The sequence below is a fragment of the Salmo trutta genome, chromosome 8, assembly GCF_901001165.1.
Source record: "Salmo trutta chromosome 8, fSalTru1.1, whole genome shotgun sequence".
NCBI classification, from domain to species: domain Eukaryota; kingdom Metazoa; phylum Chordata; class Actinopteri; order Salmoniformes; family Salmonidae; genus Salmo; species Salmo trutta.
The window spans coordinates 37,925,885-37,953,096 of record NC_042964.1 but is presented as its reverse complement, the minus strand read 5'-3'; the positions used below and the strand labels follow the sequence as shown (position 1 = coordinate 37,953,096).

The 27,212-nt window shown below is 43.7% G+C and overlaps 2 protein-coding genes across 5 annotated transcripts in view; one reads left to right on the top strand and one right to left on the bottom strand.

The window, feature by feature from the left end:
- Positions 1-13,389, top strand: part of LOC115198848 (scm-like with four MBT domains protein 2) — a 45,242-nt gene extending 31,853 nt beyond the window's left edge. For 2 of the 4 annotated variants that reach the window (XM_029761190.1, XM_029761189.1), the window contains 12 exons: positions 1,861-1,987; positions 2,101-2,214; positions 2,291-2,333; positions 3,035-3,102; positions 5,246-5,385; positions 5,903-6,012; positions 6,190-6,365; positions 6,462-6,506; positions 6,657-6,817; positions 7,261-7,533; positions 7,735-7,863; positions 12,373-13,389. In XM_029761190.1, the coding sequence (XP_029617050.1) occupies positions 1,861-1,987; positions 2,101-2,214; positions 2,291-2,333; positions 3,035-3,102; positions 5,246-5,385; positions 5,903-6,012; positions 6,190-6,365; positions 6,462-6,506; positions 6,657-6,817; positions 7,261-7,533; positions 7,735-7,863; positions 12,373-12,513 (1,527 nt within the window). In that variant the 3' untranslated portion in view covers positions 12,514-13,389. The remainder of the gene's footprint in view (positions 1-1,860; positions 1,988-2,100; positions 2,215-2,290; positions 2,334-3,034; positions 3,103-5,245; positions 5,386-5,902; positions 6,013-6,189; positions 6,366-6,461; positions 6,507-6,656; positions 6,818-7,260; positions 7,534-7,734; positions 7,864-12,372) is intronic. The other 2 variants (XM_029761192.1, XM_029761191.1) reach the window with 1 other exon arrangement.
- Positions 13,390-23,768: 10,379 nt separating this feature from the next.
- LOC115197956 (sericin-2-like) lies at positions 23,769-24,717 on the bottom strand. Its single transcript, XM_029759621.1, has 2 exons — positions 24,660-24,717; positions 23,769-24,547 (listed from the first exon to the last, which is right to left on the bottom strand). The coding sequence occupies exons 1-2, from the start codon at positions 24,715-24,717 to the stop codon at positions 23,769-23,771; spliced, it is 837 nt and encodes a 278-aa protein (XP_029615481.1).
- Between the last annotated feature and the right edge of the window lie 2,495 nt (positions 24,718-27,212).

Below are 27,212 nucleotides of genomic sequence, written 5' to 3'. Positions count from 1 at the left end.
GTTTTTTTACACCAGCTTCAAACAGCTGAAAAGACAATATTTTGGGTTAAGGAAAATATACACTGCTCAAAAAAATAAAGGGAACACTTAAACAACACAATGTAACTCCAAGTCAATCACACTTCTGTGAAATCAAACTGTCCACTTAGGAAGCAACACTGATTGACAATAAATTTCATATGCTGTTGTGCAAATGAAATAGACAACAGGTGGAAATTATAGGCAATTAGCAAGACACCCCCAATAAAGGAGTGGTTCTGCAGGTGGGGACCACAGACCACTTCTCAGTTCCTATGCTTCCTGGCTGATGTTTTGGTCACTTTTGAATGCTGGCGGTGCTTTCACTCTAGTGGTAGCATGAGACGGAGTCTACAACCCACACAAGTGGCTCAGGTAGTGCAGCTCATCCAGGATGGCACATCAATGCGAGCTGTGGCAAGAAGATTTGATGTGTCTGTCAGCGTAGTGTCCAGAGCATGGAGGCGCTACCAGGAGACAGGCAAGTACATCAGGAGACGTGGAGGAGGCCGTAGGAGGGCAACAACCCAGCAGCAGGACCGCTACCTCCGCCTTTGTGCAAGGAGGAGCAGGAGGAGCACTGCCAGAGCCCTGCAAAATGACCTCCAGCAGGCCACAAATGTGCATGTGTCTGTTTCTGACCGTTTGAGCAGACTCCATGAGGGTGGTATGAGGGCCCGACGTCCACAGGTGGGGGTTGTGCTTACAGCCCAACACCGTGCAGGATGTTTGGCATTTACCAGAGAACACCAAGATTGGCAAATTCGCCACTGGCGCCCTGTGCTCTTCACAGATGAAAGCAGGTTCACACTGAGCACAGTCTGGAGTCTGGAGACGCCGTGGAGAACGTTCTGCTGCCTGCAACATCCTCCAGCATGACCGGTTTGGCGGTGGGTCAGTCATGGTGTGGGGTGGCATTTCTTTGGGGGGCCGCACAGCCCTCTATGTGCTCGCCAGAGGGAGCCTGACTGCCATTAGGTACCGAGATGAGATCCTCAGACCCCTTGTGAGACCATATGCTGGTGCGGTTGGCCCTGGGTTCCTCCTAATGCAAGACAATACTAGACCTCATGTGGCTGGAGTGTGTCAGCAGTTCCTGCAAGAGGAAGGCATTGATGCTATGGACTGGCCCGCCCGTTCCCCAGACCTGAATCCAATTGAGCACATCTGGGACATCATGTCTCGCTCCATCCACCAACGCCACGTTGCACCACAGACTGTCCAGGAGTTGGCGGATGCTTTAGTACAGGTCTGGGAGGAGATCCCTCAGGAGACCATCCGCCACCTCATCAGGAGCATGCCCAGGCATTGTAGGGAGGTCATACAGGCACGTGGAGGCCACACACACTACTGAGCCTCATTTTGACTTGTTTTAAGGACATTACATCAAAGTTGGATCAGTCTGTAGTGTGGTTTTCCACTTTAATTTTGAGTGTGACTCCAAATCCAGACCTCCATGGGTTGATAAATTGGATTTCCATTGATTATTTTTGTGTGATTTTGTTGTCAGCACATTCAACTATGTAAAGAAAAAAGTATTTAATAAGATTATTTCTTTCATTCAGATCTAGGATGTGTTGTTTAAGTGTTCCCTTTATTTTTTTGAGCAGTATATTTCACAACGGTTTAGATGGTACAATGATTCTGTACACAATGACTGCTTGTTTTGTCACAAAATGAAATTAGGTGAACTATTAGAATTTTTGCAACCAGGAAATTTCTGCATATTGCACCTTTTTAAATGAACGATTATACAGACAATGTGTGTGGCTCAAGTCTTGTCAGAAGGATCCATTGTTATGTCTACTGTTTATCCCATTGGCTGTTTGTCTGTGTGTGTAGGCGTGGCAGAGCCGAGGCTTCGCTAAAGACATGTGGCTGGAGGCCGTTAACCCTGTCAGGCCCACCGAGGTGTGTGTGGCTCAGATCACACAGGTCAGGGGTCGCCTGCTGTGGCTCAGACTGGAAGGTGAGACCTGTGTGTGTGTGTGTGTGTGTGTGTGTGTGTGTGTGTGTGTGTGTGTGTGTGTGTGTGTGTGTGTGGACAGCTGTCTTACCCCATGGTCTTTTGTCCCTCTCCAGGCCTGCCTAAGTCCGTCCCTGAATGTATTGTGGATGTGGAGTCCATGGACATCTTTCCTGTAGGATGGTGTGAAACCAATGCTTACCTCTTGACTCCACCACTGAAGCCTGTCTGTAAGTATCCCCGCATCTCTCGCTCTCTCTCTCACACACACACAGTGCAAACCCTATTATTTTGTGTTGATTGCAGGCCAGCAGCAGAAGAAGATAGCCGTCGTCCAGCCAGAGAAGCAGTAAGTTCGCTGATGATCCAAAACTACAGAGAACCACTCCAATTTAAAACCCTCACTGTTCCATTCCCTTCTTGAAAAGCCCCATCCAGCACTTTAACAGTTCCATCACACAGATTGCTATTCCACTCTAAAAACAAATCAATTCATTGCCAAGCCATTTCAGCAGCCACAGAAATGCATGGCCTATACTTTACAATACAACCTCCTAGATGGAGAACACACTCAAGTAGATACCCTTAAAAAGCCTCAAGGCCCCTCTCTCTCAAACCATAGCCTTCCCCCCCGAAACAGTAGCTAGCTGTTCACTTGGAAATTGCCTCTTTTTTTTTCTTCAGTGGACAGATTTATTATATTGACAAATGACATGTTTCAGTCGCGGCTGGGAAACGCAGCTCTGAAGGATCAGGGTAGTGGTCGTTCAGAGACGACATATGAGGCTTTCAGTAACACTTTGTCAACCTCTCTCGTCTAACCTCTTTTACCATATCTCTCACCCAAGGGACTCATTCATCAATAATCCCTCAATCCATTGTTGTTCAGTTGTGTTAAGGGAAGGACACGTATCACACTAAGCTAAATCGGACTGGGTCTTAAATGGCTGTATCGTTGATTGAATGATTGGATGGCTTGGCTGTTCACTTGATTGATTGATTGATTGATTGATTGATTGGTTCATGGATTGATTGATATTCCGTCTGTAGGTTGGTTCCGCCACAACCCGTGGAGACAATCCCTCTCAACCTCTGTGAGCCCGTTGCCATGGATACAGGTAAACACGATTCATAATTCAAATACAGTTGAAGTCGGAAGTTTACATACACTTAGGTTGGAGTCATTAAAACTCGTTTTTCAACCACTCCACAAATGTCTTGTTAACAAACTATAGTTTTGGCAAGTCGGTTAGGACATCTACTTTGTGCATGACGCAAGTAATTTTTCCAACAATTGTTTACAGACAGATTATTTCACTTATAATTCACTGTATCACAATTCCAGTGGGTCAGAAGTTTACATACACTAAGTTGACTGCCCTTAAACAGCTTGGAAAATTCCAGAAAATTATGTAATGGCTTTAGAAGCTTCTGATAGGCTAATTGACATAATTTGAGTCAATTGGAGGTGTACCTGTGGATGTATTTCAAGGCCTACCTTCAAACTCAGTGCCTCTTTGCTTGACATCATGGGAAAATCAAAAGACCTCAGAAAAGAATTGTAGACCCCCACAAGTCTGGTTCATCCTTGGGAGCAATTTCCAAACGCTTGAAGGTACCACTTTCATCTGTACAAACAATGGTACGCAAGTATAAACACCATGGGACCACGCAGCCGTCATACCGCTCAGGAATGAGACGCGTTGTCTCCTAGAGATGAACGCACTTTGGTGCGAAAAGTGCAAATCAATCCCAGAACAACAGCAAATTACCTTGTGAAGATTCTGGAGGATACCAGTACAAAAGTATCTATATCCACAGTAAAACGAGTCCTATATCGACATAACCTGAAAGGCCACTCAGCAAGGAAGAAGCCACTGCTCCAAAACTGCCATAAAAAAGCCAGACTACGTTTTGCAACTGCACATGGGGACAAAGATCGTACTTTTTGGAGAAATGTCCTCTGGTCTGATGAAACAAAAATAGAACTGTTTGGCCATAATGACCATCGTTATGTTTGGAGGAAAAAGGGGGAGGCTTGCAAGCCGAAGAACACCATCCCAACCGTGAAGCACGGGGGTGGCAGCATCATGTTGTGGGGGTGCTTTGCTTGCAGGAGGGGCTGGTGCACTTCACAAAATAGATGGCGTCATGAGGAAGGAAAATGATGTGGATATATTGAAGCAACATCTCAAGACATCAGTCAGGAAGTTAAAGCTTGGTCGCAAATGAAATAAGTAAAAGCTGAAATAAATCATTCTCTCTACTATTATTCTGACATTTTACATTCTTAAAATAAAGCAGTGATCCTAACTGACCTAAGACAGGGCATTTTTACTAGGATTAAATGTCAGGAATTGTGAAAAACTGAGTTTAAATGTATTTGGCTAAGGTGTATGTGAACTTCCCACTTCAACTGTATGTAATGAATTATTTATAGCTATTAATGAAAATGAGAGTTAATGATAATGATTAACATGGAAAAGCCCTGTAAACAGAGTGTGTGTGTGTGCGTTAGCCACACCTGTTTCAAAGCAGATTCATATTGATGAGCAAACAACATTCGTCTAACAGTTGCTCTTCACAATCGCTGATTGGTATCTCACAGCTTGTCTCAGAAAAGTGTTGCGTTCTAGCAAACTTCTACATATTAATCAATATAACACTTCTGTTAGCACTCGTCTCGACATTTTACACGGCCAATGTTCTGTTTATTTTTTAAGGGTGTGTGTGTGTGGGGGGGGGGGGTGCGCATCAGTATTATGTCCATAAGAGACGCATGTCCTAAGTTCTGCTCATGCATATTTATCATTAGTCTAATTACTATTCAACCGGAGCTGTGCACTTCCAGGTGTATGAGTAACAAAGTGTAAACTGAGGTGTGGCATCACACTACATTATGTACAGCACACCTCCAATACAAGCCTCATTAACAAGCCAGTGGAGTTTCAGAACAAGTCATACATAATGTAAGTGTTAGGCTGCTTTTACACAGGCAGCCCAATTCTGCTGTTTTTTTCCACTCATTTGTCTTTTGAACAGTCACATCAGATATTTTTCAGAGCTGATCTGATCGGTCAAAAGGCCAATTAGTAAGAAAACCTGTCTAAACAAAGCCCAATTCTGATAGTGAAAAAAATAATTGGACTTCTATATAGTCTATCAAGAGATTGAACTTGATAGGCTGCCTGACAATCTTATACCTGTCTGTCATTGGAGGATTGTCTGATGTCCCATGATGCTTATCTCTCTCCTCCCCAGGCTCAGCCAATGGGAGATACTGTTGCTCCAGGATCTATGTGAACCACCGCTGTTTCTCTGGCCCTTACCTAAACAAGGGGCGCATCGCTGAGCTGCCACAGGCTGTAGGGCCGGGGAAATGCACTCTGGTCCTCAAAGAGGTAAGTAGAGAAACATCAACATACTGGTTGCATCCAAATCTATTCCCACTAGTTTTGACCAGGGGCCTATGGGATCAGAAAAACTAACAGACTCTGGAGGTGGAGAGGCATATGCCTAATTAAAGGACTGGAGAGGGAGGGAGGGAGGAGAGAAGGAAATGTCTTGTTAACCACCTGCGGTCTCTCAGCAGCAGCTTCAGTTTAATGTGAACTGTCAGTCATTTCTGTTTACACACACACACACACACACACACACACACACACACACACACACACAGTAACTCAGCAAAAACAGCCTTTAATTTCCCTAGATGCCCCCTAGTGAGAGTGTGTGAATTGGTGTCCTTGCTCATTTGAGTGTGTTTGATGGTTCGTGTGTTTGTGTTCTGCTGGTTTTTGTTCTTAACTGACTTGCCTAGTTAAATAAAGGTTAAAAAACTTCACTTCACATCTAGGGAGAAAACAATGACAATGTTTTTTTTAAAGAAAGTGTGTTCTCCTGTGTGTCCCCGTGCAGGTGCTGAGCATGTTGATCAATGCGGCCTACAAGCCTGGGCGTGTCCTGAGGGAGCTACAGGATGTGGAAGACCAGCACTGGGACTGCCACGAGGAGACCCTCAAAGCCAAGTGAGTCCCACCTGGAGGAGCTCGACCGGGATTGGAGCGACAATTTAGGACCCATTTTTAAGTCACAAGACAAGCCACATCAGACCAGAACACGCTCCTGGTGAACATCCTGAGTTTAAGGTCCTGTATGAACAATCCCATTGGCCCAAGCTGACACTGTTTCTCTCCACTCCTTAGATACAAAGGGAAGACGTATCGATCGTCCATTCGGATCGTGCGTCTGGCAGAGCAGATCCCAGACTTCTGTCGCAAAGTGTGTGTGAAGCTGCAGTGCTGTCCCAACCTCTTCAGCCCCGTCCAAGTCACAGACCAGTGTCCTGAGAACTGCTCCGTGCAGACAAAGACCAAATATAGTGAGTGTGTGTGTGTAGGTGTGGTTACTCTACTTGTGTGTTCATGTGTGGGTTTCTGTTAATGGGAACTAAGATCAACTTCATATATGTTTGTAGGTTGGTGTGTGCGTGCGCGAACAAATACAGTAATTTTCTACAAGTGTGAGTTTGTGTGTCTGTCACAAAAAACACACACACACACACACACGAAAATACACACAGCCATTTGTTTGATTAAACCCCCTTTAAATAAATAGCTAACCTGCATCAGAATTGAGCCCATATGAACTGTGTGGAGTGTTGTGTCCCCAGCGTATTACTACGGTAAGAAGAAGAAGCTGTCTAAGCCGTTTGGAGGAGAGGAGAGTCTGGAGGCCAAACCCACACGACGCAGGAAGAAGAGGAAGGCCATCTTTGTCCAGAAGAAACGGCGCTCGTCTGCAGTGGACTACACTCCTGCAGGGTCACCACAGGTCTGACAGAGCTCTCCCTCTATTTCTCTTGTGTGTAAGAGTGAAGGCTGTGTTCCCCTCCCCCTCTCTTTTTCATTTTCTTTCTCGCTCTCTCGCTTCGTGTCTCTCTCTCTCTTTCTCTCCATGTGTCTTTTTCTCACTCATCGTGTGTCTTTCTCTCTTTGTCTCTCTCGCTCTCTCTTGCTCTCTTTTTCTCGGTGTGTCTCTCTATTTTCATGTTTCTCTCTCTGTGTCTCTCGCGTGTCTCTCTCGTGTCTCCTCTCTCTATCTCTCTTTTCGTGTCTCTCTCTCGCGTGTCTCTTCTCGGACTGGCTCTTCTCTCTTTCTCTCTTTTCATGTTTTTCTCTCGCTCTCTCTCCTCTCTCTCTTTGTGTGTCTTTCTCTCTATTATATAATGGACTTGATTGTCACTGCACTAAGATTGACCCTATAACTCCCTACAGGACAGTGATGAAGACGAGGATGAAGATGATCTTATGTTGCAGTCGGGCAGTGAAGAAGGCACCAGCTCTGAGCCGCGCGAGGACCACACAGACACGTCCTCTGTGGAGGTGGCTAACAGCCGGCCGCGGCGCGCCGTGACGCTACGCAGGGCCACCCATACCGGCGTAGCTTCGAGCAGCCGCGAGGGTCCTGAAAGCAGGAGGCGGAGCACTCGGTCCCTGTCATATAACCAGGAGAGCAAGTACCACCCACCCAAAAGACAGGAGATGCAGGTGAGAGAGAACGCTACACGCAGAGACACACACAGACCCACAATAATGAAGATGTGATTTAGTATTTGATGGGTTCTTTGGCTCCCTGGTGGCCGGGTGGCCCAGATATGGTCAGTGAATGGCGTCCGGCTGTCATATCAAGTCGATAAAGGTCCTGTATGTAGATTGATCTTTGTGGCCATGTGTCCTGTGGTCCTCCAGGTGGAGTGTAGTGAGGCGGAGTGCCAGCTGGTGTTGGAGAGGAACCCTCTGGAGTGGTCCGTAGAAGACGTGGTCAACTTCATCACCTCCACCGACTGTGCTGCTCTCGCCAAGATCTTCCAGGAGCAGGTACACACAATCAATCAAATGTATTTATAAAGCCCTTTTTACATCAGCCGATGTCACAAAGTGCTATACAGAAACACAGCCTAAAACCCTAAACAGCAAGCAATGCAGATATAGAAGCATGGTGGCTAGGAAAAGCTCTCTAGAAAGGCAGGAATCTAGGAAGAAACCTAGAGAGGAACCAGGCTCTGAGGGTGGCCAGTCCTCTTCTGGCTGTGCCGGGTGGAGATTATAACAAAACATGGCCAAGATGTTCAAACGTTCATAGATGACCAGCAGGGTCAAATAATAATAATCACAGTAGTTGTAGAGGGTGCAACAGGTCAGCACCTCAGGAGTAAATGTCAGTTGGCTTTTCATAGCCAATCATTCAGAGTTAGAGACAGCAGGTGCGGTAGAGAGAGAGAGTCGAAAACAGCAGGTCCGGGACAAGGTAGCACGTCCGTTGAACAGGTCAGGGTCCTATAGCCGCAGGCAGAACAGTTGAAACTAGAGCAGCAGCATGACCAGGTGGACTGGGGACAGCAAGGAGTCTTAAAGCCAGGTAGTCTTGAGGCATGGTCCTAGGGCTCAGGTCCTCCGAGAGAAGAGGGGGAGAGAGAATTAGAGGGAGCATACTTAAATTCACACAGGACACCGGATAAGACAGGAGAAATGTTAATTCTCCAGATATAACAGACTGACCCTATCCCCCCGACACAAACTATTGCAGCATAAATACTGGAGGCTGTGACAGGAGGTGTCGGGAGACACTGTGGCCCTGTCCAACGATACCCACGGATAGAGCCAACCAGGCAGGACATAACCCCACCCACTTTGCCAAAGCACAGCCCCCACACCACTAAAGGGATATCTTCAACCACCAATTTACTACCCTGAGACAAGGCCAAGTATAGCCCACGAAGATCTCCCCCACGGCACGAACCCGAGTGGGGCGCCAACACGGACAGGAAGATCACGTCAGTGACTCATCCCACTCAAGTGACGCACCCCTCCTAGGGACGGCATGGAAAAGCACCAGTAAGCCAGTGACTCAGCCCCCGTAATAGGGTTAGAGGCAAAGAATCCCAGTGGAGAGAGGGGAACCGGCCAGGCAGAGACAGCAAGGGTGGTTCGTTGCAACAGTGCCTTCCGTTCATCTTCACACCCCTGGGCCAGACTACACTCAATCATAGGACCTACTGAAGAGATGAGTCTTCAATAAAGTCTTAAAGGTCGAGACCGAGTCTGCGTCTCTCACATAGATAGGCAGACCATTCCATAAAAATGTAGCCCTATAGTAGAAAGCCAGGTCTCCAGCTGTTTACTTAGGGACAATAAGGAGGCCTGCGTCTTGTGACTGTAGCGTACGTGTAGGTATGTACGTCAGGACCAAATCGGAAAAAGATGGGTAGGAGCAAGCCCATGTAATGCTTTCTATGTTAGCAGTAATACCTTGAAATCAGCCCTAGTCTTAACAGGAAGCCAGTGTAGAGAGGCTAGCACTGGAGTAACATGATCACATTTTTTTGGTTCTAGTCAAGATTCTAGTAGCCGTGTGTAGCACCTACTGAAGTTTATTTCCGGGTAGCAGGAAAGTAGAGCATTGCAGTAGTCTAATTTACTGTAGAAGTGACAAGCATGGATTAATTTTTCTGCATCATTTTTGGACAAAGTTTCAGATTTTTGCAATGTTACGAAGATGGAAAAAACTTGTCCTTGAAACAGTCTTGATATGTTTGTCAAAAGAGAGATCAGGGTCCAGAGTAACGCCGAGGTCCTTCAGTTTTATTTGAGACGACTGTACAACCATCAAGATTAATTGTCAGATCCAACAGAAGATCTCTTTGTTTCTTGGGACCTAGAACCAGCATCTCTGTTTTCTCCGAGTTTAAAAGCAAAACATTTTTCGCCATTCACTTTCTTATGTCTGAGGGAGGGCAATTTTGGGGCTTCACCATGTTTCATCGAAATGTACAGCTGTGTATCGTCCGCATAGCAGTGAAAGTTAACATGATGTTTCCGAATGACACCACCAAGAGGTAAAATATATAGTGAAAACAATAGTGCTCCTAAAACGGAACCTTGAGGAACACCGACATTTACAGTTGATTTGTCAGAGGACAAACCATCCAGAGACACAAACTGATATCTTTCCATCAGATAATATCTAAACCAGGCCAGAACTTGTCCGTGTAGACCGATTTGGGTTTCCAATCTCTGCAAAAGAATGTGGTGATCGTATCAAAAGCAGCACTAAGGTCTAGGAGCACGAGGACAGATGCAGAGCCTCGGTCTGACGCGATTTAAAAGGTAATTTACCACCTTCACGAGTGCAGTCTCAGTGCTATGATGGGGTCTAATACCAGACTGAAGCGTTTCGTATACATTGTTTGTCTTCAGAAAGGCAGTGAGTTACTGCGAATGGGAGATTCGATATAGGACGATTTTCTTTATTTTTCCTGGGTCAAGAGGCTTTATTACTGCCACTTTTAGGGAGTTTGCTACACATCCGGTGGGTAGGGAGCAGTTTATTATGTTCAACCTAGGAGGGCCAAGCGCAGAATAGGGTCCAGTATGCAGCTTGATGGTTTAGAGGCCATGACTATTTTCATCAATGTGTCAAGAGATATAGTATTAAAAAAACGCTTTTATTAAAAAAAAAGCGTCTCCCCTGATCATAGGTCCTGGTAGTGTTGTGCAGACTCAGGACAACTGAGCTTTGGAGAAACACGCAGATCTAAAGTCCTTCATTTTCTTTCTAATGATCATGATCTTTTCATCGAAGAAGTTCATGAATTTATCACTGCTGAAGTGAAAGCCATCCTCTCTTGGGGAATGCTGCTTTTTAGTTAGCTTTGTGACAGTATCAAAAATACATTTTGGACTCCTCAATTTCGTTGTAAAAATAGGATGATCGAGCAGCAGTGAGGGCTCTTCGATACTGCACGGTACTGTCTTTCCAAGCTAGTCGGAAGGCTTCCAGTTTGGTGTGGCGCCATTTCCGTTCCAATTTTCTGGAAGCTTGCTTCAGGGCTCGGGTATTTTCTGTATACCAGGGAGCTCGTTTCTTATGACAATTTTTTTTTGTTTTTATGGGTGCGACTGCATCTAGGGTATTACGCAAGGTTACATTTAGTTCCTCAGTTAGGTGGTTAACCAATTTTTGTACTCTGACATCCTTGGGTAGGTGGAGGGAGTCTGGAAGGGCATCCAAGAATCTTTGGGTTGTCCGAGAATTTATAGCTCGGCTTTTGATAATCCTTGGTTGGGGTCTAGGCAGATTATTTGTTGTGATTGCAAATGTAATAAAATGTGGTCCAATAGTCCAGGATTATGAGGAAAAACATTAAGATCCACAATATTTATTCCACAGGACAAAACTAGGTCCAGAGTATGACTGTGGCAGTGAGTAGGTCCGGAGACATGTTGGACAAAACCCACTGAGTCGATGATGGCTCCGAAAGCCTTTTGGATTGGGTCTGTGGACTTTTCCATATCAAAGTCACCAAAAATGTGAATATTATCTGCCATGACTACAAGGTCCGATAGGAATTCAGGGAACTCAGTGAGGAATGCTGTATGCGGCCCAGGAGGCCTGTGAACAGTAACTATAAAAAGTGATTGAGTAGGCTGCATAGATTTCATGACTAGAAGCTCAAAAGATGAAAATGCAGTCATTTTGGGGGGGGGGGTTAAATTGAAATTTGCTATCGTAAATGTTAGCCACACCTCCGCCTTTGCGGGATGCGCGGGGGATATGGTCACTAGTGTAACCAGGAGGTGAGGCCTCATTTAACACCGTAAATTCATCAGGCTTACGTCATGTTTCAGTCAGGCGAATCACATCAAGATTATGATCAGTGATTAGTTCACTATAACTGCCTTGGAAGTGAGGGATCTAACATTAAGTAACCCTATTTTGAGATGTGAGATATCACAATCTCTTTCAATAATGACAGGAATGGAGGAGATCCTCATTCCAGTGAGATTGCAAAGGCGAAAACACCGCCATGTTTAGTTTTGCCCAACCTAGATCGAGGCACAGACACGGTCTCAATGGGGATAGCTGAGCTGACTACACTGACTGTGCTCGTGGCAGACTCCACTAAGCTAGCAGTCTGGCTAACAGCCTGCTGCCTGGCCTGCACCCCATCTCATTGTGGAGCTAGAGGAGTTAGAGCCCTGTCTATGTTCATATATATGATGAGAGCACCCCTCCAGCTAGGATGGAGTCCGTCACTCCTCAGCAGGCCAGGCTTGCACACACTCTGAAATACATGCAGACACACACATGTCCCCAAAACAATACACTTTCTTGTTTGATATACAGACTCGCTCTTCACGTTGTCATTAACATTGTCATCCTTTCCTCTCTCTGTCTGTATTATCTGTCTCTGTCCTTATTCTCTGTCTCTGTCTCTGTCCGTATTATCTGTCTCTGTCTCTGTCCTTATTCTCTGTCTCTGTCCGTATTATCTGTCTCTGTCCTTATTATCTCTTTCTTATCTTATTCTCACATTCTCTCTGCAGGACATAGATGGCCAGGCGTTGTTGTTGCTGACCCTGCCCACAGTCCAGGAGTGTATGGAGCTGAAGCTGGGTCCAGCCATCAAGCTGTGTCACCAGATAGAGAGGGTCAAGGTGGCCTTCTATGCCCAGTACGCCAACTGATCCTGGGCATCTCACCTGGCACCTTTACCCTGTAGGGCACAGGCTGTCTGGAGATGACCCAGTACACCTTCATCTGAGGAAGAGGAGGAGAGATGATTTCAATTAATGCCAAGTCTGGGATTACCTGGTCTGGAAGGCTCTGAGGAAAGTGGGAAAACTGGTAATGCTGTCGCTTAGGAATTCCTAAATTCTGGACATGGATTACCTGGCCACTTTTCCGTGGATTACTGATGTCACATAGAGAAGGAAGTGAGGTCGGAGGAAGCAGAGGAGGAGCTACCCATATACGGAGCTCAGGACGTCACCATCATCTGCGACAACAGGCAGAGATGGGTTTGAAGGTTCAGATTTCCATAGTACTGTGTGGAAGGATCAGTCAACTGTGAATAGTTGAGTACGATACATATGAGTCAATCCATATGGAATACAGATCTGTGAAGAAACTGATCGAAATTGAGGATTATTTTCTTGGAACATTTTGAAATCGAGGAATATTTTTTGGTAAAATCTTATTTTTTTTACATGCTGTTTGAGACTTTATGGCCCTGACAGCGTTTTAAGTTATGAACAAATGTTATTAAATATTTCTTCAATGTTTTCCTTATTTGTTATATTTAAGTAAATTAGGTTAATATATTTGATTAACGAAAATTGGTTAGTAACCTACAATAATATATTTGCAATATTTATTGTATTCCTTATTGAATAGATATCTTATTTGGATGTAAGAAAAATATATTTAGAGTTGATAGGCTATTGAAATGTTCAAGTCTTTGGTTTCAAATATGTATTTAAGGATGTTCATGTTATTCCAGTCAATAGTAATTTAGTCCTGTTATTAAATTATCCTTTTTTTCTTGTGTGCATAGGGAAATAGTAGGTCCGCTGCATTTTTTGTTGTTGTAAAAAATCCTGGTAACACTTTATTTGGAAAGTCCATCTGTAGATGCTCTACAGGCTATCAGTAACATTTCAACTACCTACTAACCCTTACCCTTATTCTAAACCTAACCCTTACCCTTATTCTAAACCTTACCCTAACCCTTACCCTTATTCTAAACCTTACCCTAACCCTTATTCTAAACCTAACCCTTACCCTTATTCTAAACCTTACCCAAACCCTTACCCTTATTCTAAACCTTACCCTTACCCTTATTCTAAACCTAACCCTTACCCTTATTCTAAACCTAACCCTAACCCTTATTCTAAACCTAACCCTTACCCTTATTCTAAACCTAACCCTTACCCTTATTCTAAACCTTACCCTAACCCTTATTCTAAACCTTACCCTAACCCTTACCCTTATTCTAAACCTTACCCTAACCCTTATTCTAAACCTAACCCTAACCCTTACCATTATTCTAAACCTTACCCTAACCCTTACCCTTATTCTAAACCTTACCCTAACCCTTATTCTAAACCTTACCCTAACCCTTATTCTAAACCTTACCCTAACCCTAACCCTTATTCTAAACCTAACCCTAACCCTTACCATTATTCTAAACCTTACCCTAACCCTTACCCTTATTCTAAACCTTACCCTTACCCTTATTCTAAACCTTACCCTAACCCTTACCCTTATTCTAAACCTAACCCTAACCCTTACCCTTATTCTAAACCTAACCCTTACCCTTATTCTAAACCTTACCCTAACCCTTACTCTTATTCTAAACCTAATCCTAACCCTTATTCTAAACCTTACCCTAACCCTTATTCTAAACCTTACCCTAACCCTTATTCTAAACCTTACCCTAACCCTTATTCTAAACCTTACCCTAACCCTTACCCTTATTCTAAACCTTACCCTAACCCTTACCCTTATTCTAAACCTAACCCTAACCCTTATTCTAAACCTTACCCTAACCTTACCCTTATTCTAAACCTAACCCTTACCCTTATTCTAAACCTTACCCTAACCCTAACCCTTATTCTAAACCTTACCCTAACCCTTACCCTTATTCTAAACCTAACCCTAACCCTTACCCTTATTCTAAACCTAGCCCTAACCCTTACCCTTATTCTAAACCTAGCCCTAACCCTTACCCTTATTCTAAACCTTACCCTTATTCTAAACCTTACCCTTATTCTAAACCTTACCCTAACCCTTACCCTTATTCTAAACCTAACCCTTACCCTTATTCTAAACCTTACCCTTATTCTAAACCTTACCCTAACCCTACTAACCCTTACCCTTATTCTAAACCTTACCCTTATTCTAAACCTTACCCTTATTCTAAACCTTACCCTTATTCTAAACCTTACCCTAACCCTAACCCTACTAACCCTTACCCTTATTCTAAACCTTACCCTAACCCTAACCGTAACCTTAGCGAGCAGTTGCTTATCAAAAGATAGTCTGTTGCTTAGAAATAGATAGTTTGTTGATAGTATCTACAATGTGACCAAAGTCCTGAATTAGCTTTTTACCCTTTTCACTTTTTAATAAGTTGTTTTAACAATCATGTAAACAGTAATGTAAAATATATTGTATCCATCTATGCAAAATGAGGTGCAGATATTTTTGATAAGTGTTGATAAGAAAATAAATTTCTACAGATTTTTGTAATGACGCTTTGTTTTCTAGTGTTTATAGAGATTAAGAATTCATCAAGGTGGGTTTTTTAGTGTTTTTTTTTTTTGAAACCATGTATAAACTCACAGGAAGTACTGTACATAGGTAGTAATAACCATTCCATGACTGAATGGATTTCGTTGTGTTTCTTCATACAGCCAGTGACTAATAGCCTGTTGTATTTCCGAGACTGTAGCATGTTCTTAATGTAATATACATTTAACTGAATACAGGCAGTACAGATGAGAGTATTTCACAGCAGTAAGACGAGTCGTGCTTCACCAATTTTCTGTTACTGCACAGTTGAATTAATTTAATAGCACATACACCACACCAACTCTGACACTTTCGATTGAGCCAGTCTGAAAAGCGGTTTCATCAACTGCTACCTCAAAGGGTTGCCTGGCAACCCAATTTCTAACGTCTGTTTTGCATGATTTTCCCTTTTCCCAGCTGTATCTGAAAACAAACGGGATACATTTTGATTGCAGAGGAGTAAACAACTATTTAACTGGTTTAAATTAAAAAAGCAGAATTGTTTAAACTTATGTACAAGGGCCAATTTCAGGCGATCTTCTGAAGTCAGTCAATGATGTTAATGTATTTTAACAGTGAATGTAATAGTAAATCTTTTGAGAACACAATAGTCCAAAATTAAGAGTAAGAGCTGGCAACTACAGACAACTACAGTATTTTGTCATCTTCTAAATGGCTTTGATCCTTTCCATGTCTTAACCTACATAACTCCATTCATATAGAGCAGTAGTATTGTGTGTCAGGACTCTGTGATAGACGGTTCAGGCCTGGGAAAGAACACGTAGAGGAAGAAGAGTTAACCATGTGTGTTTGTGGTTAACCACCTCTCTGTGCTCTCACACTACAGCACTCCCATTGCAGCAGGCCTATATCTGGGTCACGACAGCACTGGTCTGGTCGTTCAGAATGAAAGATAAAGACGGCGAGAGCGACGACAGTCAAATGAGAGAATTATTAGGCTATACCGTTTTCAGTAAATGTCTTGGTTAATATACACACTCACTCACACACACACACACTACATTGACACTTGCACACAATGCCCACACACATTCACGTAAACTACATACGCCCACACACGCAGGACGACACAACATACACATTACACGCAGGCACACTCGCGCGCGCACACACACGGTTTTACACATCATTTGCTGCTGCTACTCTATTTTACTCTTATCTATCCTGATGCCTAGTCACTTTACCCTACCTTTATGTACATACTTTTGTTTATATAGTGTACTGTATGTGGACATCCCTTCAAATTAGTGGATTTGGCTATTTCAGCCACACCAGTTGCTGACAGGTGTATAAAATTGAGAACACAGCCATGCGATCTCCATAGACAAACATTGGCAGTAGAATGGCCATACTGAAGAGCTCAGTGGCTTTCAATGTGGCACTGTCATAGGATGCCGTCTTTCCAACAAGTGAGTTTGTCGAATTTCTGCCCTGCTAGAGATGCCCCGGTCAACTGTAAATGCTATTACTGTGAAGTGGAAAGGTCTAGGAGCAACAATGGCTCAGCCATGACGTGGTAGGCCAGACAAGCACACAGAACTGGACCGCCAGGTGCTGAAAAAAATGTCTGTTCTCGGTTGCAACACAGCATGAGTTCTAAACTGCCTCTGGAAGCAACATCAGCACAAGAACTAAGTTGGGAGCTTCATGAAATGGGTTTCCATGGCCGAGCAGCCGGAACTCAACCCTAAGATCACCATGAGCAATGCCAAGCGTCGGCTGGAGTGGTGTAAAGCTCTGCCCAATTGAACTCTGGGGCAGTGGAAACGCGTTCTCTGGAGGGATGAATCACGCTTTACCATCTGGCAGTCCGGCGGACGAATCTGGGTTTGGCGGATGCCAGGAGAGTGCTACCTGCCCGACTGCATAGTGCCAACTGTAAAGTTTGGTGGAGGAGGAATAATGGGCTGTTTTTCATGGTTCGGCTAGGCCCCTTAGTTCCAGTGAAGGGAAGTCTTAACGCTACAGCATACAATGACATTCTAGACAATTCTGTGCTTCCAACTTTGTGGCAATGGTTTGGGGAAGGCCCTTTCCTGTTTTAGCATGACAATGCCCCCATGCACAAAGCGAGGTCCATACAGAAACGGTTTGTCGAGATCGGTGTGGAAGAACTTGACTGGCTTGCACAGCGCCCTGACCTCAACCCCATCAAACACCTTTGGGATGAATTGGAACGCCGACTGCGAGCCAGGCCTAATCGCCCAACATCAGTGCCCGACCTCACTAATGCTGTTGTGGCTGAATAGAAGCAAGTGTCCGAAGCAATGTTCCAACATCAAGTGGAAAGCCTTCCCAGAAGAGCAGAGGCTGTAATAGCAGCACAGGGGCTATGATTTTGGAATGAGATGTTCGACGAGCAGGTGTCCACATACACTATACTGGACATATAGTGTATCTACCTCAAATACCTCGTACCTCTGCATATTGATCTGGTACTGGATATAGCTCCATTCTCATGTATTTTATTCTTCTTGTGTTACTGTTTCATTTGATTTTTAAACTCTCCATCATTGGGAAGCTAGCAAGCAGTAAACAGTAAAGTCTACACCAGTTGTATGCGGCGCACGTGCCAAATACAATTTTGATTTGTTTTGATTGAATAAACGTAAGTATTTAGTAAAATACACACTCAATAAATCTGAAGTAATTGACTTTTCCCAAGGGAATAGACGTTGTACATTACAGTAGTTGATAAAAAAAACAGCGCAATTCAAATGAACCTTGTCTTCCGGTAATTGTCTGTCACGAAGCCATTTGATAAACAAGTAGTTCAAGCAGACAGATATGAAGTGGCGCTGTGGGTGCATCATCATTCAGAAATGATTCACTATTGATTAAGGTTTATGTGTGTGGAACGACTGTGTATCTATAACATCACACCTCTGTGTAACCAGCCAAACAGTTTCCTCTCTATTCTTCATTATTCATAAGTCATCTGTACTGCCCGTGGGACCAAATCGCCATCTGCTCCTCTCCCATTTCCATATGCCTTTACAAAGTGAAGGATGCATCTGAAATGGGAAAGAGAGAGAGAGAGATGCAATATGAATATTTTTCTAGACCCCCTCATCTCTCTCTCTCAAAGATAATGAATTCACTGATGTTATCTTTGGGGGAATGGATGAAATTATAAACATTGAAATAAATTGCTCCTTTGAAAGATAATTAGCAGAGAAGCACAACAGAAGTGTGTTAGAGGGGGAGGGAGGTGTGTGTGTGTGTGTGGGGGGGTGTAGTAAAGGTGAAAAATAGAAAGAAAGCATCAGAAGGATTTCAATTTCACTGCTTGTCTTTAGGCTTTCATACCAAATAGAATTTTCATTAAATGCGTTAAAATGGTAGAATCTTTTTTCAAAAAACAATATTATTCTCAAATGATATGCGCAGTCTACATATACTGCTTATTCAATATACTGTTGTATCCAATCATGCTGTTGGTAAGCCTTTGATTTCCTTTATCATTTATTAATGCGCCGCTGACTGCCAACCAGCCAAGCAAAGCAAGCAGAGAAAAGAGACGAGTCGTGAGCCTCTCGAGGCAAAAAAATACATCACCCCATTATTAGAAATATCAAACACATCTTTCCTCAGCTCTAACAATAAGACTGAACGTGAGTCCGAACCAAATCATACACAGAGGGAGGTCAAGGAGGCTTCAAACTCAATACAATGGAACCCAGCGGAGAAGGACAGTGGAGGACAAACTCTTCATACAGGCAGAACCAGGCAGAGAAAGCAGATCTTATACCTTCACGACATATAGGACAGCTAGCTGAAGCTACAAGTAATGAACACAACTAAACTACAGCTCCACTAGGAGGTCAACTTCAACTATTGGGGACTCGTTTAACTACCTGTCACAGAGATCCAATTCAAGACAATGGGTGCCTCTGAAATGGCACCCCATTCCCTACATAGGGCACTACTTTTTACCAGAGCCATGGGTAGTGCATTATAAAGTAGTAAACTATATAGGGAATAGGGTGCCATTTCAGACCTACGAGTGGGATTAATTCCCTGTTGTTCTGATAAAGGGATGTTTTTGTGTGGTCTGTTAAAACCTCCCTAAGAGGACTATCTGTCAGTAGTTGGCCTAATGTGAGATGGAGGGGGTCTGTTGAAGGTTTTTGTCCGTCTCTCTAAGGTCATAGTGTTCATGGTGATCACTAAGGCTTCACGCTGCGTCAGTGAAATTCAAAGCCTGCAAGACTGAGAGCTGACAGGACATTACAGAGCGTCTACTCTTCTTTTCTCCTCTCTTCCTCTACTCTATCTCATCCCCCTCTCTCACGCTCCATTTTGAACCTATTTCCCTCTCATGCTGCTCAGTATTGTATCCTATTGGAGTAATCAGCGCAGATGTTTAACACAAGACGTTCCAATTATCATGCTCCATTTATGTGTGTGTCGGTGCGTACGTACAGTACATACAGTACCAGTCAAAAGTTTGGACACACCTCCTCATTACAGGGTTCTTCTTTATTTTTACTATTTTGTACATTGTAGAATAATAGTGAAGACATCAAAACTATGAAAAAACACATATGGAATCATGTAGCAACCAAAAAAGTGTTCAACAAATCAAAATATATTTTATATTTAAGATTCTTCAAAGTAGCCACCCTTTGCCTTGATGACAGCTTTGCACACTCTTGGCATTCTCTCAACCAGCTTCATGAGGTAGTCACCTGGAATGCATTTCAATGAACAGGTATGCCTTGTTAAAGGTTAATTTTTTGAATTTATTTCCTTCTTAATGCGTTTGAGACAATCACTTGTGTTGTGACAAGGTAGGGGTGGTATACAGAAGATAGCCCTATTTGGTAAAAGACCAAGTCCATATTATGGCAAGAACAGCTCAAATAAGCAAAGAGAAATGGCAGTCCATCATTACTTTAAGACATGAAGGTCAGTCAATGCGGAAAATTCCAAGAACTTTGAAAGTTTCTTCAAGTGCAGTCGCAAAAACCATAAAGCGCTATAATGAAACTGGCGCTCATGAGAATCGCAACAGGAAAGGAAGACCCAGAGTTACCTCTGCTGCAGAGGATAAGTTCATTAGAGTTAACTGCACCTCAGATTGCAGCCCAAATAAATGCTTCACAGAGTTCAAGTAACAGACACATCTCAACCAGGGGCGAAAATCTGATATCAACTTTGGGGGGGACAATTACATGAAATTTTCTCAAGAGCAATTCCTGAGGGGGACACCAAAAGTAGTGCTGTAACACATAGCCTACATTGTAAATGTATATTGAGGAACCAAAGAAATAAGGTGTTTGCCTAACTACCGGTACCCAAAACTACACAACTAATCACAACAGCAATACCATTGCCTTTAACAAATCTTAGTTCAGTCACCAGTTTAAGTTGAGAGTGGGGGTATCCATGGCATTTTCCAATTATGTTCCTATTTTACAAGTAAAAAAAATGGAGAACCTTTCATAATGTTGCCAAACAAAGACTCAACAAACTTACCTGAGACTCCCTGTCTCTGCCAGTCTGTCCCTGCATATCTGTCCCCAACTCTGCTGTCTGTGTGCCATCTGTTGCCTGCTCTGCCTAATGACATCATTGTGAAACATTTCCATTAGAATTTCATTTCTTTCTTATGAACATTTTATCAACTAGTCTTTGAGATATTAGGCTACTAGGGTTCTTACTTTGCGTTTTGGTGTACTGAAAAATACTCTGATGTCCGTCTTTTATTTTTTTGCCATTTTTCTACCTGGCTGGCTGGCTACACACACACACAGTGTGTAGGTTATTTACAGTAGGAGATGGGCTTCTATCATCTTATCTTTTATCATTCTATTTGGGCTTCGATCTAAAAGGTAGCTAGCAAATGTGAAACGGATTAAAATGACAAGAGTTGACAGCTGTATGAGTTCACCATTTACACAACATATGCTGCAACCTTTTGTAATTTTAATAGTTTCTTTCATATTGGCTGGCTTCCAACAATAGCTGAATTTGCAAAGCTAGCGAGCACCAATTCAGTTTCAGTGGTGTTTGCTATAATCTTTGCTACCCGGGTTAAATAAAATAAATAAACAAAAGTTCCCTTGCGACAATTTAGCTTTTGCAACGAGACCATTAAATATATTTAAGACAATGTAGTTCTGTTCAGTTTGGACTTCAGTTTATCGCTAACCTTATCACAGGGACTTTGAAGCACTAACTTACATCATCTGCATGCTGATCTCGGAATAAATTGACGATAGCAAAGATTCCATCTTTGACGAGGCCACATAAATGGAATAGGTACTAGCTAGCTTAATAGTTAATATTTGCGCGCTAGCTCTGCATATTCAGCTAGTGTGTGTGCGCGATTGACTGGATTAACCTCACGTCAGTTACGTTCATTGAGTGCCTTTCAGACAGTGGCTACGACCCCTCTGTTACCTTGCCAGTGGATCAAACCATTGTGAGGAAAAGGGTGGGGGGGTCGCAATCTTTTGAAACTTAAAAACGCGCTATTAAGTGTCTATAATCAGCACAATTGCTTTCATTGCATATTATTAATATTATTTAAATGACATAGTTATGTTTCAGTGATATATTGGGGGGGACAAATCATATTTTTCCCAGGATGGGGGGGTCGTGTCCCCCCCGGGATTTCCGCCCCTGATCTCAACATCAACTGTTCAGAGGAGACCAATAATAAGAAGAGACTTGCTTGGGCCAAGAAACACGAGCAATGGACATTAGACGGTGGAAATCTGTCCTTTGGTCTGATGAGTCCAAATTTTTGGTTTCAACCGCTTTGTCTTTGAGAGACGCAGAGTAGGTGAACAGATGATGTCCACATGTGCGGTTTCCACCGTGAAGCATGGAGGAGGTGTGATAGTGTGGGTGTGCTTTGCTGGTCACACTGTCTGTGATTCATTTAGAATTCAAGGCACACTTAACCAGCATGGCTACCACAGCATTCTGCAGCGATGTGCCATCCCATCTGGTAGTGGGACTATCATTTTTTTGTCAACAATACAATGACCCAAAACACACCTCCAGGCTGTATAAGGGCTATTTGACCAAGGAGAGTGATGGAGTGCTGCATCAGGCGACCTGGCCTCCACAATCAACCAACCTCAACCCAATTGAGATGGTTTAGGATGAGTTGGACCGCAGAGTGAAGGAAAAGCAGTGCTCAGCATATGTGGGAACTCCTTCAAGACTGTTGGAAAAGCATTCCTCATCAAGGGTCATCAAGGCAAAGGGTGGCTACTTTGAAGAATCTGAAATATAAAACATTTTGATTTGTTAAACACTTTTTTGGTTACTACATTATTCCATATGTGTTATTTCATAGTTGTGATGTCTTCACTATTATTCTACAATGTTGAAAATAGTACAAATAAAGAAAAACGCTTGAATGAGTAGGCGTGTCCAAACTTTTGACTGGTAGTGTAAGTGCATGTGTAACTCTTCATTCCATGTGGAAAATGACAGTAATGAAAGTACTTCATTGGTCTGTCTTTGCTCATAGGCAACATGGCTAGATGGTAGTGGTTTCCCTGAAGTCAAAGGTTGCGGTTTGTTTTCTCTGTAGGTGCTGAATCATTTCCTTGCTTGTCTATCTATATCTGCTCTCGCTGTGCATCTCATTGTAGGTCTGTGGGTCGCAGCTTTCAGTTAAATTATTTGTATTTTGGGGGGGAACTCAGTCGGGGTCTCATCTTGCTATTGAGAGTTAGAATAGTTGAATACACAAGGTGCAATTTCAAAATGTGGTTGTGGGCCAGCAGTTTTCCTCTTGTTATATGCCACTCACTGACAGTCACTCAATTAGCACCATGTCAGTTAAAACTGTTTAGATTGGATTCATTAGTGTAGTTAGTCTAGTCAGCTAACTAAATGTAGTAATCATGGCCGAATTACCTACCGGGCACGCAGCGCATGTGCCAAGGGGCCTTGACCTCCAGGGGTCCCCCACTGATTGTGTTAGTCACTCTCACTCAGATATCATATTAACATGGCTTAAGTCATGGCAAAATGTGTAGAATTGCAGGAAACTAGCTTTTAAAACTGCAAAAATGTCTTTCCACCGCATGGCAAAATAGGTAGAATTGCAGTAAATTAGCTGTAAAACTGCTAATGTCTGCTAACAGATTCCGCTGTACGTGTTGAATTCTAGATTTTGGTCCCGGTGTTGAGTAAATGTGTAGTGGCTAATTGTATAGCTTATAGGCTATGTGTCTGTAGATGGACTGAGGTAAATGAAGCAACAGCAGCCAAGGTCATAATGGCTGGGGTCATTTATGCTTGTTTTTGTTCTTCTCCAAATAGCATGTTAGTGTTTAAAAATGGTATAGAAATGCAGTCAAAGACCTTGTCTACGGCCCTGCACAGAACTATGGTCACAGTGCGAGCATCTGCTGCTCTCTATGCACCTTAAGGGTGTGTGCCTGCGTGTGGGTGTGTGTGTGCCTGCCTGCCTGCGTGTGTGTGTGTGTGTGTGTGTGTGTGTGTGTGTGTGTGTGTGTGTGTGTGTGTGTGTGTGTGTGTGTGTGTGTGTGTGTGTGTGTGTGTGTGTGTGTGTGTGTGTGTGTGTGTGTGTGCCGTGTGCCTGTGTGTATGAGCACAGCAGGCAGCAGCAGCAGGTCACCCACATACCCTTGAACTACAGAGGTGTGGCCGAGTGCCCCTGGTTACTAGAGGAGTGCCCCTGGTTACTAGAGGAGTGCCCCTGGTTACTAGAGGAGTGCCCCTGATAGCCCAGGTTACTAGAGGAGTACCCCTGGTTACTAGAAGAGTGCCCCTGGTTACTAGAGGTGGGCCCCTGGTTACTAGAGGAGTGCCCCTGGTTACTAGAGGAGTGCCCCTGATAGCCCCAGGTTACTAGAGGAGTACCCCTGGTTACTAGAGGAATGCCCCTGGTTACTAGAGGAGTGACCTGGTTACTAGAGGAGTGCCCCTGGTTACTAGAGGTGGGCCCCTGGTTACTAGAGGAGTGCCCCTGGTTACTAGAGGTGGACCCCTGGTTACTAGAGGAGTGCCCCTGACAGCCCCAGGTTACTAGAGGAGTGCCCCTGGTTACTAGAGGAATGCCCTTGGTTACTAGAGGAGTGCCCCTGGTTACTAGAGGAGTGACCTGGTTACTAGAGGAGTGCCCCTGGTTACTAGAGGTGGGCCCCTGGTTAGTAGAGGAGTGCCCCTGGTTACTAGAGGAGTGCCCCTGGTTACTAGAGGTGGGCCCCTGGTTACTAGAGGAGTGCCCCTGGTTACTAGAGGAGTGCCCCTGGTTACTAGAGGAGTGCCCCTGGTTACTAGAGGTGGGCCCCTGGTTAGTAGAGGAGTGCCCCTGGTTACTAGAGGAGTGCCCCTGGTTACTAGAGGTGTGCCCCTGGTTACTAGAGGTGTGCCCCTGGTTACTAGAGGTGTGCCCCTGGTTACTAGAGCCTTTAAAGGGGTTTTGCTATAGAGGGCTTACTATTAAATAAGGTAATTTCATGCGTTGTGGATAGGGTTACAAAAAAGTTTCTCAAAATTCCCAGGTTTTCCAGAAACCTACTTGGAGGATTCCGGATTTCCTGCTTATTCCCTCCAGATTCCGGAATGTTTCCAACCATGTTTTCTGGAAAACCAGGGAATTTGGGGATATTTACCGGATTTGGGGAAAGTTACCGGATTAGTGAAACCCTTATTGTGGATGGGGAGAGATGTTTATGTGTGTATTACATGTGTGTATGTGGTGGGGAATGCGTGTGTGGGGGGGTATGTATGTGTGTGTGCATGTGTGCGTGTGTGTGTTTGTATGTGTGTAGTATGTGTGCATGGGGGTGGGGTAGTATGGGGGAGAATGTGTGGAGGAATTTCTTGGGATTCTTACAGCTGCTGGTTGGCTGCTGGGCTGGTTTCCATGGCAACGTGTGTAAAAGAGGTACAGGCTGGCTCCCTCAGTACCGTATCTGTGAGCCGTACAAAGGAACAACACTTTGAAATCACACACGTTCCCCTCCCCTCTCTCTCCCCTCTCTCTCTCTCTCTCTCTCTCTCTCTCTCTCTCTCTCTCTCTCTCTCTCTCTCTCTCTCTCTCTCTCTCTCTCTCTCTGTCTCGCTCTCTCTCCCCTCTCTCTCTCTCGCTCTTGCTCTCTCTCCCCTCCCCTCTTTCTCTCTCTCTCTGTCTCGCTCTCTCTCCCCTCTCTCTCTCGCTTTTGCTCTCTCTCCCCTGCCCTCTTTCTCTCTCTCTCTCTCTCTCTCTCTCTCTCTCTCTCTCTCTGTCCTCCATCTTCCCATCCTTACTCTCCTCATGTCGATAATATAGCTCTATTGTACTGCTGTGCACTAACTCACACACTAGGCACCATTTCTTTGCCCATTCATTCACATACTCAAAGAGATATTTGCACAGATGAAAGAGTTGCCCCATTATAGGTTAATGTTAATAAGTACAGTTTGGTGTGAGGCTTTGGTTGAGAGATTCTGAAGATACCATTTATTAATACATGGTAATTCAATGTATCGTTAAACAGGAAAAGGATTGAGGAGTTTTATGCTATCTTGTCAGCTAAATGACTCCATCAACATCCATATGTAACGTAACTCTGACTGACTGACTGACTCATTTAGCTGGAAACTATGACATTGGTGGTGTAGGGAGTTCTAGGGGTTTAACACACCTGGGTCACTATCAAACAGGATGATTTCTGGCCATGCAAAATAGATTCCTCCAGCTATAGGCTACTGCAGAAAAGCAGAGAAAGACAGAGAGAGAGATGAGGGGGGTAGAATTTTGTACTTTTTTAAACATGAATAAAAATGTAAACATGAATATGCTTTCCTCTTTCAGTGGAACAGAATCTACTGAATTGCTGAACCTTTTGGATTATATTGAATGAATTTAATAATGAATAGATGTTTTCTTCAAGAGGTTACGTCATAGTAAATAAAGAAGAGAAGAGAAATTACAAGTAAATGATGACGTTGTAAAATGACATAGGTCTACATTCGTAGAAAAAACGGTTCCAAAAGGGTTATTCAGCAGTCCCCATAGGAAAACTCTTTGTGGTTCCAGGTAGAACCCTTTTTGGTTCTCGGGAGAACCATTTTGCGTTCCGTGTAGAACTATCTGTAGAAAGGGTTGTACAAGAAACCCAAAAGGCTCATATCTGGAACCCAAAAGGGTTCTTCAAAGGGTTCTCCTATTGGGACACCTGATAAACCCTTTTAGGTTCTAGATAGCCCCTTTTCTCTAAGAGTGTACTTACTGTATCATGTCTAACAGTAAGGGGCATTGACTACCAGTGTAGAGCAGAATTATTCAAAAATCAAATTGCATTTTTCCAAAGAATCTATCTCTTGTTATACCACAGAAAAATGGAGAGAGAGACAGATATAGAGAGACATTTCCCATGTGCTACACCATAAGAGTACGTCATAGGAAATGAAAAAGAAAAGGGATATGACATTGTGAAGGGTTTTCATAACAATAGCATGACTAACGTACAACAGAAGAGATGGATATGAAGCTGCCAGCGCAGTACTGTGTTTACACATGGCATTGGCTGTAGTAGGGGAGTCACACAGACCAGCCTGGCTATCTCTCTTATCTCCTATCTCCGGACTCAGAGACTGACTGGGCTGAACACGCAGGCTGGAGAGAGTGGGAGAACTGGTTTGCATGACCAGCATAGCATTATATGTAGTTACACAAGCCCTGGCATTCAAGACTAACAGGCAGGGTGGAAGACAACTAATAGTCATTTTTTTTTACCAGTGATAGAATAGCCTTCTTTCAAGTGTTTTTGTAAAGTAAAATACAACATTGAAATATATCTAAAACCTCATATTTACACCCCCCCCCCCCCCCCCCATAACTCCCACTCCACACCCACATGGCTTAAGTATCTGCATCCAGATATTAGGCATTGTGGATAATGTATTGTGTATTCGCCAGACACACCATTTACTCCATAGTCAAGTATCGCCATCTAGTGGATGCAGCTGACATGCACGATATGAGTTGAATTAATACAATTGCAGCTGGGATGGGAATTTGAGGAGCTCAACAGCTGCGGGACAGCTGGATTATCGTCCATCTTCCAATGACCCTTTACTGTTGACC

Excerpts from the sequence above, each read along its gene's own strand:
- LOC115197956 (XM_029759621.1), bottom strand. The coding sequence starts at position 24,717 with ATGGTTGGAAACATTCCGGAATCTGGAGGGAATAAGCAGGAAATCCGG. Across the intron at positions 24,548-24,659 it reads GGAAATCCGGAATCCTCCAA|GCTCTAGTAACCAGGGGCAC; the intron begins GTAGGTTTCTGG and ends ACCCCTTTAAAG.